This window comes from Cebidichthys violaceus, unplaced genomic scaffold, assembly GCF_023349555.1.
Source record: "Cebidichthys violaceus isolate CVI_PGR_0920_01 unplaced genomic scaffold, fCebVio1.0.p SCAF_24, whole genome shotgun sequence".
In the NCBI taxonomy this organism is placed as follows: Eukaryota; Metazoa; Chordata; class Actinopteri; order Perciformes; family Stichaeidae; genus Cebidichthys; species Cebidichthys violaceus.
This window is the reverse complement of record NW_027176417.1, coordinates 4,406,744-4,425,908: the sequence shown is the minus strand read 5'-3', so window position 1 is coordinate 4,425,908 and position 19,165 is coordinate 4,406,744. Positions and strand designations below refer to the sequence as shown.

The window sequence follows — 19,165 nt, the reverse complement described above, 5'->3', positions numbered from 1 at the left end:
TCAGTACAGAAAGAAATGCACTTTCAGTCTTGTCCTTCCCAGCATGCAGCAGAGGACAGTCTGTCCAATGTTTCTATCTGAGAATGACATTCTGACAAACAAGTGATGAATATATGATTCAGCACATTATGGTGGCGAGTTATCCTACTTTCCAAAAGGAACCAAAATGCAAAACTCTGCTTTTGTGTTGACTTCCACACTTGACACTATATTACACAAGTTCTCCTAACAATGGACAGCTTGAGAACTCATGAGCCTTTACATTTGAACAGTCATACATTTTTGAGTTGGGTTTTGCTATTTTAATTAGCAGTAAATGTATGAACAATAAACTGTTTGTAGCTGCGGGGCGCCACCGCACATTAGTGAGTAAATACAGAATATGCTGGTGTCGTCTTTCACCGCACATTGTTTTTCATCTGCCTTTGCATTTAATGAGGGCTTCCTGGCTCGGTCGCAATAATGAGCAATGTGGAGTGTGTGCTCCAAATATTCCCCTCTAATCACTGGCAGGCACATCTAAAGCATCGGGCCAACTTCAAACATTTTAAAGATTAATATGAAGGGCCTGCAGCGGTAATGAGGTCCGACCTTGACGACTTGGGAGCTCGCATAATGCTTACGTAAGCTGCAAAAGGGAAGGGAATCAGGTATTGTATCAACACCGCAGTTGATAGAAAGAGAAGTTGAGGGCGTGTGCGTGTGTGTGTGCGTGTGTGTGTGTGTGTGTGTGTGGTATTGTTACAAAGCAATTTGTAGATGGCAGTCTGACCACAGATTACATTCAAAAATCAGTCAGCTGTTATTGGCAGACTGGGTTTATGTCGGAGACATAATACTCCTGTTTGCAACACTGAACTTTATGCATACAAACCTCAAGTATGAGGAGTGTGTGTGTGTGTGTGTGTGTGTGTGTGTGTGTGTGTGTGTGTGTGTGTGTGTGTGTGTGTGTGTGTGTGTGTGTGTGTGTGTGTGTGTGTGTGTGTGTGTGTGTGTGTGTGCTCAAGAGCAGACATCTGAAGTCTGTGAACAGGCCTTACTAACCTTTTCCCCCAATTCTTGCCAAAATTGCAAGTGCTGTTTCTGTCTGGCAGAAGTTGTCATAACCTTTCATGACATATTTGTCATGCTGTTTGCCTCGTGTTGCTACACAATTTTTCTGTTTTTTTTTTTGTAATCGTGTGAATTGTGGGAAGTGAAACATCGCAGCTCAAGTGTGAAGATCCACATTTAAATCCCCCTAAAAAATATCCAGCTCCTGCTTCAGTTTTTTTCTCAGTGAAGAATGTCTTAAACGGCACTGTGACGCATCTCCCATAGTGATGTAATACAAAGCTGTGAGGTCATCATATGACAACAACAACAACAGAGGATTCAAGCCATTCAACTAAATATTGTTTTAGATTATTTAATATTGCTGTTGGGTTCAATTAATTAGCAATTCATATATAATATATAATGATTCTCCAAGAAAATCACAAGACCTAATTCCATCACAATGTGTTCCTTTGTTAGCTTAATAAACTTTATAGAAATAAAGTCATTGTTCTTACTCCTGGGCCAATATGTCCTCCGGCATTTTATCACACACACACACACACACACACACACACACACACACACACACACACACACACACACACACACACACACACACACACACACACAAAAATCAAGTCTTATTCAACTGTATACATCTCTATAAATCCTCCTCCTGTCTCTCTCTTACCAGTCTAGCCAGCTGAGCTAATGAAGCTGGTTAATCATCACTCATCCTGTATGGGGAGTAGGGCACTTTTACCGGTTGTTGTATGTGTGTGCAGATCGGGGGGTCAGGTGCGCTTCAGCATAAATAAGTGGAAAAATGCGTGGCTCGCTCCGCTTGAACTGAGACCAACTGATTGTGGCCTGATGGCAGCAGCTGAGACAATCTGAGCAATCAGTGCTCAGTCCTGGACCTGCATGCATGTGTGTGTTTATGTGAGTTCCTCCAGGCCTCCATCTGTGTTCTGGAGTGATTTGAAACTCAAATTAAGGTCACAACTCAGCAGTAGCCTAACCACTGCCAAACAGAACTGAGCAGATGACAAATGGCAGCTTTCAACCCTCAGAGGTGAGCATGATTTTAGACATCTGACACTTACAGCTGAGGAAGGACATCGTTGAATTCAGTGTCCCTCCATTAACACAGATTGACATTAAATTAATATGCAGTGTGTGTGTGTGTTTGTGTGTGTTTGTGTGTGACCACTTTATCTACCAATCAGTCCAAAAGACTGCGTAAGTAGCCCCATGAGCATTACTTTCCCATCAAACCTTTTGCAGTCTGAGCGCTCCACTAAGTCAGCACCGTGAGAACGGACACACACACACACACACACACACACACACACACACACACACACACACACACACAGGCACAGGCACAGGCTTCACAGAAAAGCACTCCCAGAGAAATAATGTGCCACTCCATAGTTCCTGGAATGTTAAATAGATTCAGAGATCAGAACTGGCCAAACGCATCGGGCCTCTGATGTAAAGCGGGAACGCGACTTGTGATGCGACTCGGCTTCTCTTGCTCCCCTCAACCATGAAGAGCAAAATCCAACATAAGTTTCCGCAAGTTTCCCCCGTCATACCAATACCACACGCCCCATAAAACCCTGCTCAGTTGAAATACTTCAGTAACAAGCAAACATGTGCATGGAGACACGCCCGTGTACCAAGACACTCATTACCGGTCTCAACAGCCATCCACGACTTTGTCCTGCTACTTCCTGCAGTCCAGACAGACACATGATCACTACGACACTAGAAGAATGAGGCCACGGTTGTTGTTTTTTTTAATTGAGTGTGACTTCAAAACAACCAAGAAGAAGAATATGTCCCAAATGTCTTAGAGGATGTCCTGAAGCAAATAATGAATTCAAGATTTTCTGGCAATACATGTCTAATTCCAAACAACTGAAACGGCTGAACATTTTCTTCTCTTGAAAGAGCTTGAAATTTGTCTCTGCTTGTCGAATTTCACACAATGCACTGTGGCTGTAGACGTTTCAGTTGAATGGCGGTTTCGCAACCACAGACTTCCTCCTCCTCCGTGCCTAAGACGATTTCCTCACTGAAAAACATCCATACAAATAAACTTTGCATGTCGGATGAGTTTTTTCTTTTTTTTTGAGGAAGCAGTGTTATAACTGCCATTTTAAGATAAGCGTTGTCGCTGAGCCTTTTCAGAAGCATTCTCGAACTGGAGCTCCGGTTTCTTCTCGCAGTCCAAAGACATCTAGCTTAGATTAATAACAATAAAGGAGTTTAACTGTTTCCCCATTAACTGATTGTCATCAACAGCTATTATAACAGATCAGAGTGCGAGTGCGTTGACTTAACACGTTGTTCATGGATGTAAGCGTGGGTAGGATAAGACGTTGATCCTATTAGGGAATAGTAGGTTTATTTTTCACACCAGCGGCGAGAACATGAGCCGACACAAGTACAGCGCATTCCCTTGGTTCCTCTCTCTCTCTCTCTGTGCTTCTTCCACCGTATCCATTTAACACAGCGGGATCAGAGCAAAGTCTCCATAAGACTCTTTATTTTCCACATGGGTGCAAGACCCCCACCCCCCCGAGTTAATCCTGTGCAGTAGTTAAAGAGCAGGGGATTAGAACCTGCTGGTCTGCTCCTCGGAGTCCGCATGATGTTGACGATGAAGATGACAGAGTGGAGGCAGAGCCGTGGTCACTTTATGAGGTACATGGCAGCGTTTACGACTTAAATGCGAGGCGTTCGCACCAGCCACACGTGCAGTCGCACACATGTTCACAAGACATGACCTTGGATGCTACACTGAAGGGGGGGGGGGCATATGTGCAGAGAAAATCCAGCATTTCATAGACTCTGGGTCTGTCTCCTTGGGTTTTCTGTGGCTCATTAAGTGCATGTGATCAATGTGTTCTTCTATAATTTTGACAAAACAATTTAAGGGCCCCTTTTTATACCCCAGGGCTCATCCTGCAGGATGTCTTCCATGGCGGGACTGGAATGTATGACCGGGCTGAGACACTGGGACAACTACAGACTGTTGACTTGTAAATGCACATCATGGGCTTGCATCTGTGGTCAAATGCGCTTGTCACATTAACTGTATATTACATCTGTAGGCACCTCTGTTTCTCCATGTTTCCATTTAATCTACACTAGCTTCTTGTAGTTTGGTGTGTGTTGTGGTGCACTGGGACGTAAAATCCAGGTGAAAGAGAAGTTCAGGGATTTTTCTTTAAAAATTGCTAAAAACTGAAAAACAGTGAGTGTCAACCAATCTGCCCATAAACGGACAGTTTCTCCGCTGGATCACGGAGACATCTGAACCATTCACAAACAACGAAGTACCGCACATAAGAGAAAACAGAAGTGATTCAATCGGACATACGAAACCATCAGCCTCGTTTCAGTCCAGGAAGTTTTAGCCAAGTGTGACTTCCTGGAGACCCACGCCACACCCGCCACTGCCCCACAATGCTTTGTTCTCTCCGGACGGTGGATGTGACGCTGTGTGTGTGTGTGTGTGTGTGTGTGTGTGTGTGTGTGTGTGTGTGTGTGTGTGTGTGTGTGTGTGTGTGTGTGTGTGTGTGTGTGTGTGTGTGTGTGTGTGTAACGTAGGTCATCGTCGGGTCAGCTGGTCTATTATTGAACACAGCGCTCTAGTGCCGCCCAACACACCCAACTCTTCAACCGATCAAAACGTGTGTGTGAATGCGTGCCAGAAAAGAACACTATATATGTTTAGTGTTAACAGTACAGTAACGACTAGGTGTAGAACACTTTGAACACGGGCTGATTAACAAGGCAAATTACTTATCGCCTTCCCACTGGCACTGCTCGGTGAGAGCAATCAAAACTCAAACAAAGTCCGTTTTTCTCCCCGGGCCTGTTAAGTGTAGGTCTGATTAGTTGTGAGTGTTGGGAAACTAGATCCACCAAGCCCCACACCACAAGGATTTAATAAGGTCCGGCACTGAAACATGATGACAGCGGTTCTGTGCTGACACTTTGATCAACGGTGAGAGAAAGTAAATCCCTGGAACTATCCCTCAAAGGGAGAACGTCTGTAACGGTGTAAGGGACTGTGCAAAAAATGATTGGGACTAGATTTATATTTACACAAAACATCTCGGTACTTTCCAGGAACTACTTTTCACTGTTTTCATAAGCGCAGCGCAGTGGATTAGTTATGGAAATAAAGCCTCATACATCAGATACACCGAGCTTGTAAAAATATTTTCAAAATATAAATCCATTAGTAAAACGAAAAAGTCCCACTTTGGACAATTTGACTTGCAGATGCCAACTTTCAGTCAACACAGTGAAAAGGACACAGATGCCTTTGTGGAAACATTCCTGCTCTTTTCCACCTGTTCTAAGGAATAAACAAATACTGCCTCATGATCCCTGCAGCCACTTAGATAGAACTAGAAACACATTTTTCAAACGGATCATTCATCATTCATGACATGTCTGCAAGTATCGCTGTTTTGCAAAACTCTAGTTCAAGCTTTTCTGCAAAAATGTGCAAAATACATTGAAGACAATAAGGCGTATGTAATGAGCGGGTGAATATGCAGCCGTGCAGAAGTGGGACGCTGCGTTTATGTCCACACCGAGCCGTACGCTGATGTAAACGATGAATAAAGCCACCGGTGCTGCTCTCATTAAAGCCAATTTGAACGATACTCCCAGTGAGAAAATGGTCAGAACACGGGGCGAGAAGGAGTGGAGGAATAATAATAATAGAATGGAGGGTAAATATCGAGTGCGCCACAAGGCAATGTGTGTGTGTGTGTGTGTGTGTGTGTGTGTGTGCATGTGTGTGTGTTTGCGTGTGCACTGCCACAACAGCCTTGTTGATCCTCGCATTCCAGTGGCAGCCTTGAGAGCAGCTAATCCAGTCTTAGTCAAAGGTCCCTTGAACCTGGGTCACACTTCGTCTGCACACATACTCACAAGTTAAATGCATGGGCACACACATTAAACGGGTTTGTCCTGTGTGCAAATATGTGCATAGCCGGCACATGAGTGCACATAGCCGCTGCACGCATAAACGGTGTCTCCAATGAACCAACTGTGTGTCTGTCACAGAAAGCAGTGTTATTCCTGGCTTCATCTGTGTTATTCCTTGTCTGACTTGGGATCTTTCCTTCATCCAGGCTCTCTGAGATGTAACCGAACTGGAGGTCTGACTTCCACCTTTCCTTGTTGTCTTGTCAGCTCATCTGTGTCCATCTGTTTGCGCTTGATTCTATCGGTGCATCTGTCTCCATAGGTTTGTCTGTCTTGAGTTTTTGTTCTGCTCTCTATGCGAATGGAATCTGTCATGATCAATGGCACCAGCACCTTTCGACTAATCTGTGACAGGCAGCGATCGCCGCCATGACGCTGACCGAGAATGAGGCCGTTTATTTAAAGCCGCATGCTACTTTTAACCTTGAGGCTACTTGTTCACACCAGCTTGCTGTAATAACTTGACGAGGTGCCTCGAAACCCTTGAAAGTGCGTTCTATTCTGAACGCCGTGAGTTAGCGTCTCAGTCGACTCCGCTGCATGTGACGCGTTGCCTTGTCACGCTCTGAGACTCCTCTGTGGAAGCCGTGCAGCCGGAAGTAGGAAGTGGAGCCCCACTGTGAACTTTTAGACAAAAGTTGGACAACATAATAACTTGTGTTCCAAATGGAAAGGTTATTACGGTTTATGTTGTGTATTTTCAACCAATTCCATCCAATTAAATTCAAAAAAATAATCTGGGGGATTTTGCTAGTCAAGAATAATACAAACACTTCACAGTCGCCATTGCTGGAGCAGTTCACTAATCATGGGAGCCAAGCTTCTCAGTTTGGTCACAGCAACTGTTCTTGGCTTTCTTCCGTGTCGTTATTGTGGTTTCCTCAAGCGAAGTGCTCTTCTGTGCCGCTGCGGTCGTAGATATTGCATCCACAAAAACCTGTCCACCAAGGAGAAACAGAGTTGTGTGTGTGTGTGTGTGTGTGTGTGTGTGTGCGTGTGCGTGCGTGCGTGCATGCTTTCTGAGCTGGTTTGCACTTCTTTCCAAAGCATAGGCATGTTTTTTTTTTTTTTGTATTTCTGGAATCGTGCAGAAACCATTATGAGCCTCAAGTCTGCAAGCATCACTTGTCCTCTGCAGACTGCTGCGAGATGCAAATGCACTGCTCTTGATAGACATGTGCAGAGCCGGGAGGTGTATCCTGCTGAGCTTTAACGGCTTTGGCTAGTTTTGGCGTTGCTGTGTTGTTGAGGTCAACCGCAGAGCAACAGCTGGCTGAGGTGTTGGAAATGAAGAGATTTCTCCACTGGACGGCTCAATCTGTTTTCACCATTTAGCATAGTTCTGCTTTTGTGTGCATGACTCATGATGCATCCATGTGTGGCTGTGCGGGTTGAGCGCAAACATCAGTGTGTGTGTGTGTGTGTGTGTGTGTGTGTGTGTGTGTGTGTGTGTGTGTGTGTGTGTGTGTGTGTGTGTGTGTGAAGTAATGGATTACTAAACTTTTAATATGGTATGCTTGATTAGTTCCATCTTGATTCCAGTTCAGTGTGCCGTTTTTCAGCAAATCGTGGTGAACATGCCGTTATGGCGCTTCAAAATTCCCAAACTATGATGTAACACTTCTGCACTTCACACGGCAACGCGGCAGTTGACGTCATGCCCTCATGGCTTTCACACAAACAGCCAGGAAACATGTCTAACCTTTTCTTGAACCTGCTGGCCAACTCCGTTCCAGACACACCTGAATACATGAAGTAATGAGGAAACCAGGGCAAGAGCTTCAGCTGTAAATCAGACTCCTTAAAACATCACATATTTCCTTCAGGCCCAGAGAAAGACTCCTGCCTCTGGTAGCCCATCTCCCTTCGGCAAACAGTGGATCAGATCTTGCCAGAACTTTCTCCTCCTCTGCTTTCCCCTCAGCCTTCGACCATCTCCATAAAAAGACAAGTCACAGGGAGGGCGGACTTCTCTTTCGCTGTTGATAATAAAACAAGTGCCTTTCCCCCCCGACAGGGTCCAGAAAGAAAAAACTAGGGAAGGACAGTGTTGTCATGACGGGCCAGAAGTGACGGCTGTGGAACGCCGTTTTCGACTTACCCCACACATGCAACAACGGATCCTTTTTCAAGTGTCACAAAACATGACGGGCGTGATAAGAGGTCAGAAGACAGATCTGAAGGAGACATTGTCCCCCAATATTGGACAGGCCCTCTGTAATGAAACCATACCGTATCTGTGTGCATTCCTAGTAACTGCACTCGAACAAAACGTCCACTCCTGTTGAGTCCTTCCTCTGGGTCAGGTTGTGCTTTGGAAATCTTGTGGTCATTGTAAATAAACTCGCTGTGCCGATGACTAAGAAGCCGCATGGATGGTTGATGCCATCCGTCCACACACACATGCATGCATGACCACAGCTGTTCATTACAGACGCTAGAGCATCAAGCATAGTTGTCAATATGCCTGTCTTTTGGATTAATCAATGCTTTAATCATTCATCCATTATGTCAAACCGCCTTTTCGATTTGCCGTGTGAAAGGCTTTGTGGCATTTTCTGCCAGAGCTGTTTGTACTGGGAGTGGCAGGGGAGTAAAACAAACACACCTACTGCAGCAGAACAAGGTCACATATCAGCAGGTAAGGAGAGCACAGAGAGGGAGAGAAATACGAATTTGAAGTGAGTGAAAACAATGGAAGTCTAATGTAGAGAGAAACAGCAAAGAGGAGAACAATTGGAGGCTAAAGAGGGATTTGGTGCTTGACTAAACAGGTAGCTGCACTCGGGCTGAAGAGGGTCCCAGGACGGCTAAAGGAAGACGCCGACATTTCTGTTTGGTCAGTGATGAGAGACGGACTCAGACAGACAAAGAGAGACAAAGACTTTTCCTCACTTCTGCAGTAAATGCACAGCCTGCATAATGTAGCACAATAAATCCTTCGTTTGAATGATAGCCTGCTATATGCAAAGTGAACAAGTCATAAGAGTTTGCACTTGTTTGCAGAAAACAATTGGCGAAAGCCTCGGCTCCCCTCCAGGATCACTTGTATCAAACTCCCGTGTTCTAAAACGTCCTCGTTCATTCATCTCTCTGTCCTCATCATGTGACACCCAGACGACATTTCATTTTTTACGACCTATGAATCGACCTCAGTCAAGAACGGTGAGAAAGAACCTCTGTTGCAACGTGTCGGTACGGATCAAGTGACAGTCTCCTGATGTGGCAAACATGACTTGTATTTCCTGCCTGAAATAACCTGATGATTCATAGTTTGCTCAGTAGCTAAATAATTAAGTTAATGAGTTAATAGCTCATCTGCTGAAGCTTAATCTATCTACTGAGCTGAACAAACGGTTTACTTGTTCAACCGATTCAGACAGGATTGATTCATTTGTTCAATGTGTGTGCACCACACCAAGCTGCCTGTTGCTGCTTTGTTCACTTTCAAAGTTTTTATTCACTAGTGTCCTGCTGCAAAACATCCACAGCAAAAAGTGCAAAACACGATTCTAAGAGTCTAAAGGAACAAGTCACTGCAACTGGAACAAAATGCACGAGGAGGGGGGATTAAACGTTTACGCACTGGCAACCGCTCCGTCTCGCCGTCTTCTCCATCCCTGTGTGCCTCCAGTAACCGAGCATCTGAAATATTCAATCTGCTCTGGCAGGAACGAGGAAAAGCTCGCTGGTGTGCTTGTTTATCATCGGCGGACGAACGACGGCTTGGAGGGGATTAATCCTCCATTAACACAAATGCAGTTTTCTTTGTAGCTGCTTCTTCTTTGTCGTATTTTAGCTGCATTCTTGTACCAAATTCAACCAAGTGTTGAGGATTGATGAGACGGCAATGAGCAGCCTGGCTGGAGGTCCACTAGTATTTGTGGTGCACTGTCAGGACATTACTCTCGTGCCTTAACCTGCTGCTTTTTGTTAAAAAAAAAGTGCTAGTTTAAGGTTCCCTGAGTAAATATTTTATGTATTTATATCAATAGATGCCGTCTGAATGAATGTCTTACCTTATAAAGCCTCCAGGAAATACACTACCATCCTTGACTTCTTTGCTAAATGACCAGATCTTTGCTGCTTGCTCATGAAATGTAGAGCATCAACAGGAACTTTGCAGACGAGTGCCTTCAGCACAACCACATTACTCAGTGAAGCCCGATCTGGGTCTGTCCGTGGTGGGCCGGAGGCTGCTGGAAGCCCAGCAGTAGTCTGAGCTGGATGAGTTTCTGGTGATCCTGCATGAGTTTGTTTGTTTTTTTAACTGGAATCCAACCCGGTGGCACCAATGACCGGCATTAAGAATAACTTTGTAGAAAGATGCAATCTTCTCGTTGACTTGTTTACTTATGTAGGTCAAAGAGAGGCATCGTTATTCAATTAAGACTGTTTCATAACCAGTTAAAAGTTACTCCCAGCAACTTTACGTCCAATCAAATCACCCGCTCTGAAAGCCATCAGTGATGATTTGATTTTCCAACAAGTATTTATTGGGTTCACAAAAGGAGACCAGGGCTAACACTAACAAATAAGAGCCCAGATACATCAAAGTGCATGCATTGTAGTGGAGAAGTGCATCAAGAACAATTTGGCAGCGCGTCGTGTGTTGGATTCATTTTAAACACCATTTCTGTGAGCCATGTGGCGACGGCTTTCGCACCACACAGTCACGCTGCAGAACCCACATCCAGACCACACCGCGCTGCCAGCCGAGCCAAAGACAATTGTATTGTTTTCCAATCGGCGCTCGTAGCTTTATGAGGGCTTCCAGCCACAGAAACATCGCTCATAAAGAGGAGACACACCGCTGGAGGATTCCTCACCACCAGAGAGGAGGAGAAGGGGGAGAGATGGAAACAGAAGGGGGATCAAATACGAGCATGTGTGGATGATTAAATCTGTGTCCACGACACATACCGATCCTATTCCCACTTCGGAATGAACCTGTTCTGCAATCCGCCAAATAGCCAAACATGAGCTCACAAATAAAAAATGCTGAGGGTTTCGTTTTGAAGGTGCGGTTCTCATCGGTCCTCACGGCCTTGACCCACATCTGCGTGTTTTGCCCTCATGTGGCCACCGAGCTTTGAGGTGTAGAGTGTCAAACGCAACAACATGCGGTCGGCACAAGTCTTCAGAGAGCTGCTCCGCAGAGCAAAAGTCTCCGTCTCCCAACCAGGAAACGTGTGTGTGGTCTTGTGTGCCTACATGCGTCCGCCGCTCTATACATCACATGTCACTGAAAACGTTCCATCACAGGAAGCTTTTGCATGTTGAGGCCGTCTTTTCTCTGCTCAGTTTCAGACTCCTGTTTCACACTCACCTTCATTTTACAGGGAAAGACATTTCATTTAAAACTTAAAAGTTATTTTTATTTGTGTTGCTGCATCAAGTTTGTCGACTATAATACGGAAAATGATGTACAAGTCTGCACAATATCAGCCATACAGGGAGACAGAGATGCTTTAAATTGCAGAAAGTCATCTTCATGCAGGAAACAAACAGCTGTCTCTGTTCCTTACACGAGCACGCACTGCACATTGCACTTGCACGCGCATACGCTGTCTGACAACAGTAGATGTAAGCCGTCAAGGCGCCTTATCAGCACACGTTCGAGTCTTTCTAATTAATTTACGGCCAATAAACCGAGTACTTACAAGATAGGAATTGTGCCTGTCGAGGAACACGGAGTCTCCCATGGTCCCGGATAAGTATCCACATATAGTAAACACCCCCAAAAATGCAGATGCAGCAAATGATATCCCGGTAGAAAATAAGTCCCCCCAAAAAAAGTGTGTGCGCGCGTCGGAGCGGAGAAAACTAGAGTCTCCACGGATCACTCGCGTCTTCTCCCTCTTCTGCATTCAAGACAAACGGAGACCGTGGACTTCTTTTTCACTGCACGTCGCCGCCGCTTTTAACAGTTGATGTCTTTACGCCAGTCAGAAGCGCGGGTCAGAAAACCATCCGTGCCGGGAGGGACACCATTGTGCGTAATGCGTAACGGGTCCATACTGCGCGCTCCGTGCACTCTGGTGAAGACAGATGCTGAGCCGAGCCAGAGAGCGCGCTGTCGGCAGTATGAGTCCGGGCTTCCGGTTGAGATTTTCAAAATATAACAAGCTTTGGTCAGGGTTGTGTTTTTACACAAGAATCAGAAAGTAGGATGGAAACTGCGCATTTCTGTTATTATTTGAGACATTGTGTTGTCTTGAAAACTATTCTACTGTCACGAGAGACATGAGTCTCCTTGCAAATGAGAAAAGTAACAACAATATCAACCACACTAATAGTAATAATAGTGATAATTAATTTTTAGTTTTGAGTAACAAAGTGACTTTTGACCATGTTCCAAATGCTTGCTGTTTTCTACAGGCAGCATGGCCATTATTAGACATGACATATCTTCTACTGTATTATGCATTTATTGCATTAAGCTACACAGATACAAATAAAAACATAGTTGATAAGCTTTGACTCTGGGAACTCCATATAGGGTAACTTCTTTGGATTGTTTATAGTAAAGAGCTGTTACTGTTTTTACTGTAGTCAGAAACAGTGTGGAGAGTTACATATACAACTTCTATGCATAATTAATGACAGAATGAATGAATTACGTCACCTTAACGACAGCTTCTTGTGGTATTGTAAATTCAACAAGACAAAAATTGAATAACAGTCTAATATTGCCATATGAATTATGGGGCTTTCAAGTCCTTTTTTACTGCCATCCTCACTGGAAATATCCAGAAATGCATCATGCATTAAGATAAAAACAAACCCATTTATCTCAGCATGTGGAAAGTTGATATTTTGGAGATACAAAGTTCCTGCCAGCTGTGACAAATAGCCTTCTGTTGGCCTAATTACTGGAGCAAATAAATCACAGCGGAGACAATTTACTGGACGAACCGCTGAACCCAAACTGCGATTGCTTGCTTCAATTGTAAAAAAAATAAATATTTTATTTATGAGCGTTCCCCTTTTGAAAAATGCTCTTTGGAGCGACCATGAAAGGGCCAGTTCACCACTGGAAGATTCTAAACAGGAGGGGGAGGCTTGTCAGGGTTTGTGTAACACTTAATGTGGAACAGGCGTTTTGCAATCGGCGTCTTACGACTCCACATCGTAGCTGGTAAAAACCAGAAGCATGCAAAACAAATGGGCACAGTGGCCAAAGAATATAAGCTGACCTCACTCACACACACACACACACACACACACACACACACACACACACACACACACACACACAGTGAGAGTTAATGAAAAGCATTTGCTTTGCTCTGCAGTAGTGGGTTTATAGAGAAGGACACAAACTGACCACATTATGTTCTGTATTTAATAAACAGTACGTGTGAATGAGTTGAGTGAGAGAAAGGCGGTGAGTTCCTCCACGCTGATCTGATAGTGCCTTCGCCATTTAAAGAATGCAGAGACGTCAAGAGGACCACTTTACTTCACTCTGAGACCTGGAGATAAGAGATAAGCTGCTGCGGACTGACTCGGCAGTAAACCAGGTGCCGTACTGTAAGTGTGTGTCTCCCACAGGCGTCATCACAGCCCTGCATGGTTACAGAAAACCTGTTCTGAACAGCTATTAGATAGGGCGGCTGCTTATCAGATCTTGTTTGAACGGGGTTGGTCAAAACAAAATAAAAGTGTTTGGATTAAGTGAAATTGGGACAGAACGTGGAGTCCCTCTGTTATTTCAGCAGCTGCATGTGTTGTTTGGGATGAGAACGACTTGTGATGTGAGGTTATAAAGACATACTTGATAAACGCGGCTGTCAAAATCCCACTTGTTTCTGCTGACTCGAACGTCCTGTTCACTGTGATGTTGTTTTTAGTGTTGTGAGAGTTTTCTGAAACAATGAACTTACGTGGAGCCTGAGAGTCAGATTCCAAACCCACCATATCCAGTTCAGTTTGTATGCTTCGTTCCATTAAACGTCAATAATCACGCACATCTGATGTAACATCTGGAGCTTGAATTTACTGAATCAACGTGGATCTTAGCCCAGTTTAAATATCTTTGACAAAAGAATCCCAACCAAAGGTCCACTTAATAACATTCTTGTGTTTTCTGTCTGATTACATAATCCTCATCATCAGATGGGGTTTTATCCGTTGTTATGGAATGTGTTCAATCAGTGGCAGTTTTGATTTTATCCATATACAGTGGAAACTTCTTTGTGATCTCTTCTGACTTGGTGACTATATATGTAGAGGATTTGTATAACTTTTTTTTCCTGTTTATTTATTTCTCATTACAGATTAACATCTAACTGAAATTTGTATATGTAAAAAATATATATATTGGTTGTTTTGTCAAACTGCTATTTCCAAGTTCAAGAATACACTTTTATGCTAAAATATGCTTTGGACCGGGATGCAATAAGACCTTTAGAAAAAGCAAAATTGGCCAATACAAAATATGAAAAATGATCAAGTGAAAGTCTAATTTCCCCCCCTAAAAACACTGAAGTTCAGTCGTAAGGCTAGACGCTGTGTTTTATGGACCTGTAGGAGGAGCCAAGTGTCTCCTAAAATGGAGTTTCAATTGTCCCAGTATGGCTCTCACTCACACACACACACACACACACACACACACACACACACACACACACACACACACACACACACACACACACACACACACACGCACAGATAAACACACTGAGCTTGTGGGGGAGGGAGGGAGGGTAGGCTGGAGGAGAGGAAGGACAAGAAGAAGTAGCGAAGGGAAGAGAGGAGGAACATGGCCGAGTGTTTTTACACGCATGTTGCAAACGGCAGGAATCGGCTCCGACTGCCCGTTCATGGAGGCCGTGCAACGCCACGTCTGTCATGTCATGTCCCTTCAGCTCGCCATCGCTGCTCATATCATCTTGAACTTGTTAAAAACATGAAGCTGAAACGAGGCCCCCGTGTGATCGTATATCAGTTTCAAAGCACACTCAGGGATTTTCCGCTGTTGAATTTGGCTCGGCCCGCTTGTGTTGATGCACCACATCCCTGCTATTGAGTGTCCATTTGGAAGAGAATCAGTTTGGAGAGGCAACAAAAGAGACAGTGATTAGTATTTACAGCGATTTAAATCTGCATCATGATGTCTTTTTTTTAATCCTCATAAACCTTTTCTCCAAAAAGAATTTTTCGGACGCACGCTGCTTAAATCACCTCCTTGAGATTTCCAATACTATCTTACAGGGAGCTCATGAGGCCGGCATATAATTCCAGAGCAGTATGGTGGAGGCGGGCTGCAGAACGCTAATGTTTACATCGCTCAGTGGGGAGGTGCGGCCCCCTCCCTTCCAAAGGCCGAATGCCTGAGTTGTGAAATCACTCCATCGAGTGGAAAGTATTCTGTTAAAGTGCTTAAAGACGATCCAGCGAACCACAGAGGAATCCTGCGGGGCCTTCGATCTGTTTAGCAAACACTCGCAAAATAGATGTTGCGAGGCCCCCCCATCGAAGCATCTGCGTGCGTTGCATCACGTGCACGAGCTCGCCTCGCTCCCGGTGGACGCTGGGTGAAAACACATCTTGGAAAGGTTATCCTCAAATATAGAATCGACATCTACTTCCATATGTTGTTACAACAACAAATAAAGTGATTATTACAGTTTCAGATGTTTGCCAGCTACAGTAACTCAACAGCTAGCCCTGCGAGTGCTCGCTGCGTCACCAAGTTTATAGAATCAAATGTTTCACAAAGACGCGCTGGTCATTTTTTGGGCCTTCAGTCTGGTTTCCACCATATTCATGACTATATATTTCTGCCTGTAGTCACGTTTTTGAGCACAATTTTTATATTGTTTTGGTATGTAATATGTGATCCTAATCAGACTGATCAAATTCAAGGAAAAAAAACAACCGCAGCCTCTTATTAGCTTGTGGTCTCTGTGTTTTATCTTTCGTTGATTCAATGAACTTTGACCTCAATTTCACAACACGGGGTGTAAGAGAAAGTAAATGAGAGAAAGGGGGAAAGGGGAACGTGTGTGTGTGTGTGTGTGTGTGTGTGTGTGTGTGTGTGTGTGTGTGTGTGTGTGTGTGTGTGTGTGTGTGTGTGTGTGTGTGTGTGGGGGGGGGGGGTAGAGGAATGGTAAAAACTGGGCACACATAAACGAATTTACAGCAGGAGCAGCACAAAGCAGCTCTGGGGGATGACCTCAGAACTGGGGAATGTGTGTGTGTGTGTGTGTGTGTGTGTGTGTGTGTGTGTGTGTGTGTGTGTGTGTGTGTGTGTGTGTGTGTGTGTGTGTGTGTGTGTGTGTGTGTGTGTGTGTGTGTGTGTGTGTGAGAGAGTGAGTAAAAGACAGAGAGAAAGACGGTGCTTCACTCGGGAGGTAAATACAGAAGACGCACACACGCAAACAAATATATTAAGGAATTATGTCTTGTCAAGGGTCTTGGACCACAGCCTCCCTCCAGAGACGGCCGTCGTGCAGCGGGGGAAATGTTTTCTTAGAGGAACTGATCACTCAACATCCACCAAACACAGGACACATACACACGCACACACGGAACGTGACGACAGCGTGGGTCTGGATTCAATCTGGACGCTTCTTTCAACAGGCCAACCCAGTTGTCCTAAATCTCCGTACTCTGTCCTGAGGGCCAATCGACAGAGAGAACGGTGGGGTGGGGTGGGGGGGGGTGTAAGTCATGGATTTTGGGTACTAGTCTGAGTGTTGCTATATGGCTCTCATCTCCACACCACCTCCATTAGACTGCGCTCGAGGCGGCAGGCGGGTCAGGACCGCTCTTCAGTGGAACTGCTTGGCCCTGACCCGAGGCCACGACGTTTTGAAATATATAAGGAAGTATGTTTTGCAAAAGGAAACGTTTAGAATGTGAAAAAAATCAAAGTAGAGAGGTGCACTTTGTAGAATTTCTGGTTGTAATTTGCATGAAAACCACTTGCTGAGAATAGAGTTTTCATTTTAAGAAAATAGGGCCGATGACCTCTCTGAGAAAAACAATGTTGTGACGTTATTCCTCGACATGGTTTGCAATGTTGTTTATATTATCTGGAGTCGCAGTATCTTGAAAGCATTATGTAAAATCAACAACTAAAAGACCACCAAGGTGTAGTCACTAACATTGTGTTGCGTGTCTTAAATCGACTGTGCCCCAAGAATTTATTCAAATCTGCTTTTGGAAATCTCCCCGTTTAAGGAACCAGATGAAGAAACAACAAAAAGCCTCAAACAGCGAAGACAAGCAACTCACTTTGAACTTCTTTGTCAGAAATCCATTTCATTATCTCACGTCATTTACTTTTGGAGCTGCGCAGGAATTATTGATTGAAAATTGGTGGGTCAGATTTGGCAAAAGAGTCTCTTACGTAGTTTCTTATTGTAGTCCGACTGTTGTTTGCTCGATCTGTTAAACTAAGCTCTCCTAACATCAGGAACCGTTTGCTATCACATGTCAACATTCATTCTCTCATACAAATGCATTTGTTTCTGTTTCGGGTCATTTCCTGTAGTTGGTTTGCCGTTTGTTTGCCTGGCACTAAATGAAACTTTCACATTGACGCCTAGATGACGGTCTTCTCTATTAGAACATAGAAGTGTTTATTCTCCAAGCAAAAGCAGGCCGTAACTGTGTTCTTGGTCTCGTTCCAGTTGAAACGTACTTTATTTTGAAACCAGCATTGTTGACTCACCTGATAAGTGGACTGAATGAAGTTCTATCTGTAACAACCGCTTAAATATTGATTATCAGGGCAGCACTTTGACTTACGTGTTCAATCACACCAGATTCAAGTCGGAGTCAACCTGTTCATGCTTTTCAAGATGAAATCGGTTGAATCTGTTTTTAAATGGATGAAAGTGTTCCAGGGAACATAACAGAATGTATTTAAAGTGCAGGTCCATCTGCGTTCTTCTCCGGGGTTTTCAAATGGAAATGCATGCATACCTCTCAGACCCTGCGTGTTTTCATCGCCCTACTTTTAGTGACTCGATCAGTGAAGTCCGTCTCTCCACTCATGTGTTTGTCTGCGTCTGGCCTCATCCGTCTGTCTCGCCGTCTGTGTATATATGTGTGGTGATCTGACCTCCTACCTTCTACCCTTCTATCCATCCTCCTGCCTGCCGCTCTGTCAGCTTGTTTGCATGACTGGTCGGCCGGCAGCTCTCCCCCCTTGGGATCCCTTAGTAATGCTGGGTAGGTTTTCCCATACGGGTCAGGTGCTTTAAAAACTAAAAGGGAGTGTCTTTTGCTATGTTATCTTCAAATCTTCACCTTTGGTTAATCCAACACAAGACAATTTAAATTCATGTGGAAGAAATACATATTTTAAAAACATATATTGAAGTGAATGACTTTGTTGTCTGTACAATAAAGTTAAGTTAAGATATCTCGTCTTTCAGCTCCAGCCTGTCCCCCTTAATGCGCACCAACACCCACAGTGTCCACCTCCCACGCCTTCTTAATGTTTTCTGCCACAACAGTTGCCATGGTGTCTCGGCTCGCCAGCTGTGTAGGACAGCACAATAACAAGTACATGTGTATTTCTGTGATAGTGTGCGCACGCATGTGTTTGTATACCCAAGTGTCGGCATACAACACAACGTGCTGACGTGGTTTACATTTCAACCCAGCGGTGTCCCCTCAGAGACCATCAAATACACGTAGATGTCACATTTGGTCAGATGTCAGCATTACGTCAAGTCTGACAAATCTATTGTAGAGACATATAATGTAATAAATGCTGCCTCAATTCCTGCCATTGATAATTTTCTTCAAATCGAGGCAAACTGTTGAGAAAACATTGCAAAAGACCGTGGGAAAAATAATTGCAGAGATTTCTGTGCTCGTATGCTCTGTGATGCATTTGCTGGCTGGAGGAAAGCAGAAAATAGCCTTGACTTGTTGCCATAGCACCACAGTGAAAGTGTCTGGATCATTATGGGAAAGGGAGGGAGCGATGTGAGATGATCACATGAGCTTAGATTTGGGGAAGAGAAAAAAAAAACAGACACAGAATTATCTGGGGCACTTAAATATTTCTTTGAAATACCAAACTCCAAATTGACCATGAGACCATGTTCTAGAAAAACAACAGACCGGGAATAAACGT

General features: G+C 44.3%; 1 protein-coding gene across 2 annotated transcripts in view; it reads right to left on the bottom strand.

Moving 5' to 3' along the window:
- Positions 1-19,165, bottom strand: part of LOC137878896 (rho GTPase-activating protein 6-like) — a 53,391-nt gene that overhangs the window by 18,238 nt on the left and 15,988 nt on the right. The window contains exon 1 of one of the 2 annotated variants that reach the window (XM_068719395.1): positions 11,724-12,079. The exons of the other annotated variant lie outside the window; for it this stretch is intronic. Within the exon in view, the coding sequence (XP_068575496.1) occupies positions 11,724-11,930 (207 nt within the window). The 5' untranslated portion in view covers positions 11,931-12,079. Of the gene's footprint in view, positions 1-11,723; positions 12,080-19,165 lie in introns of those variants that run through there. 2 annotated transcript variants of the gene reach the window in all.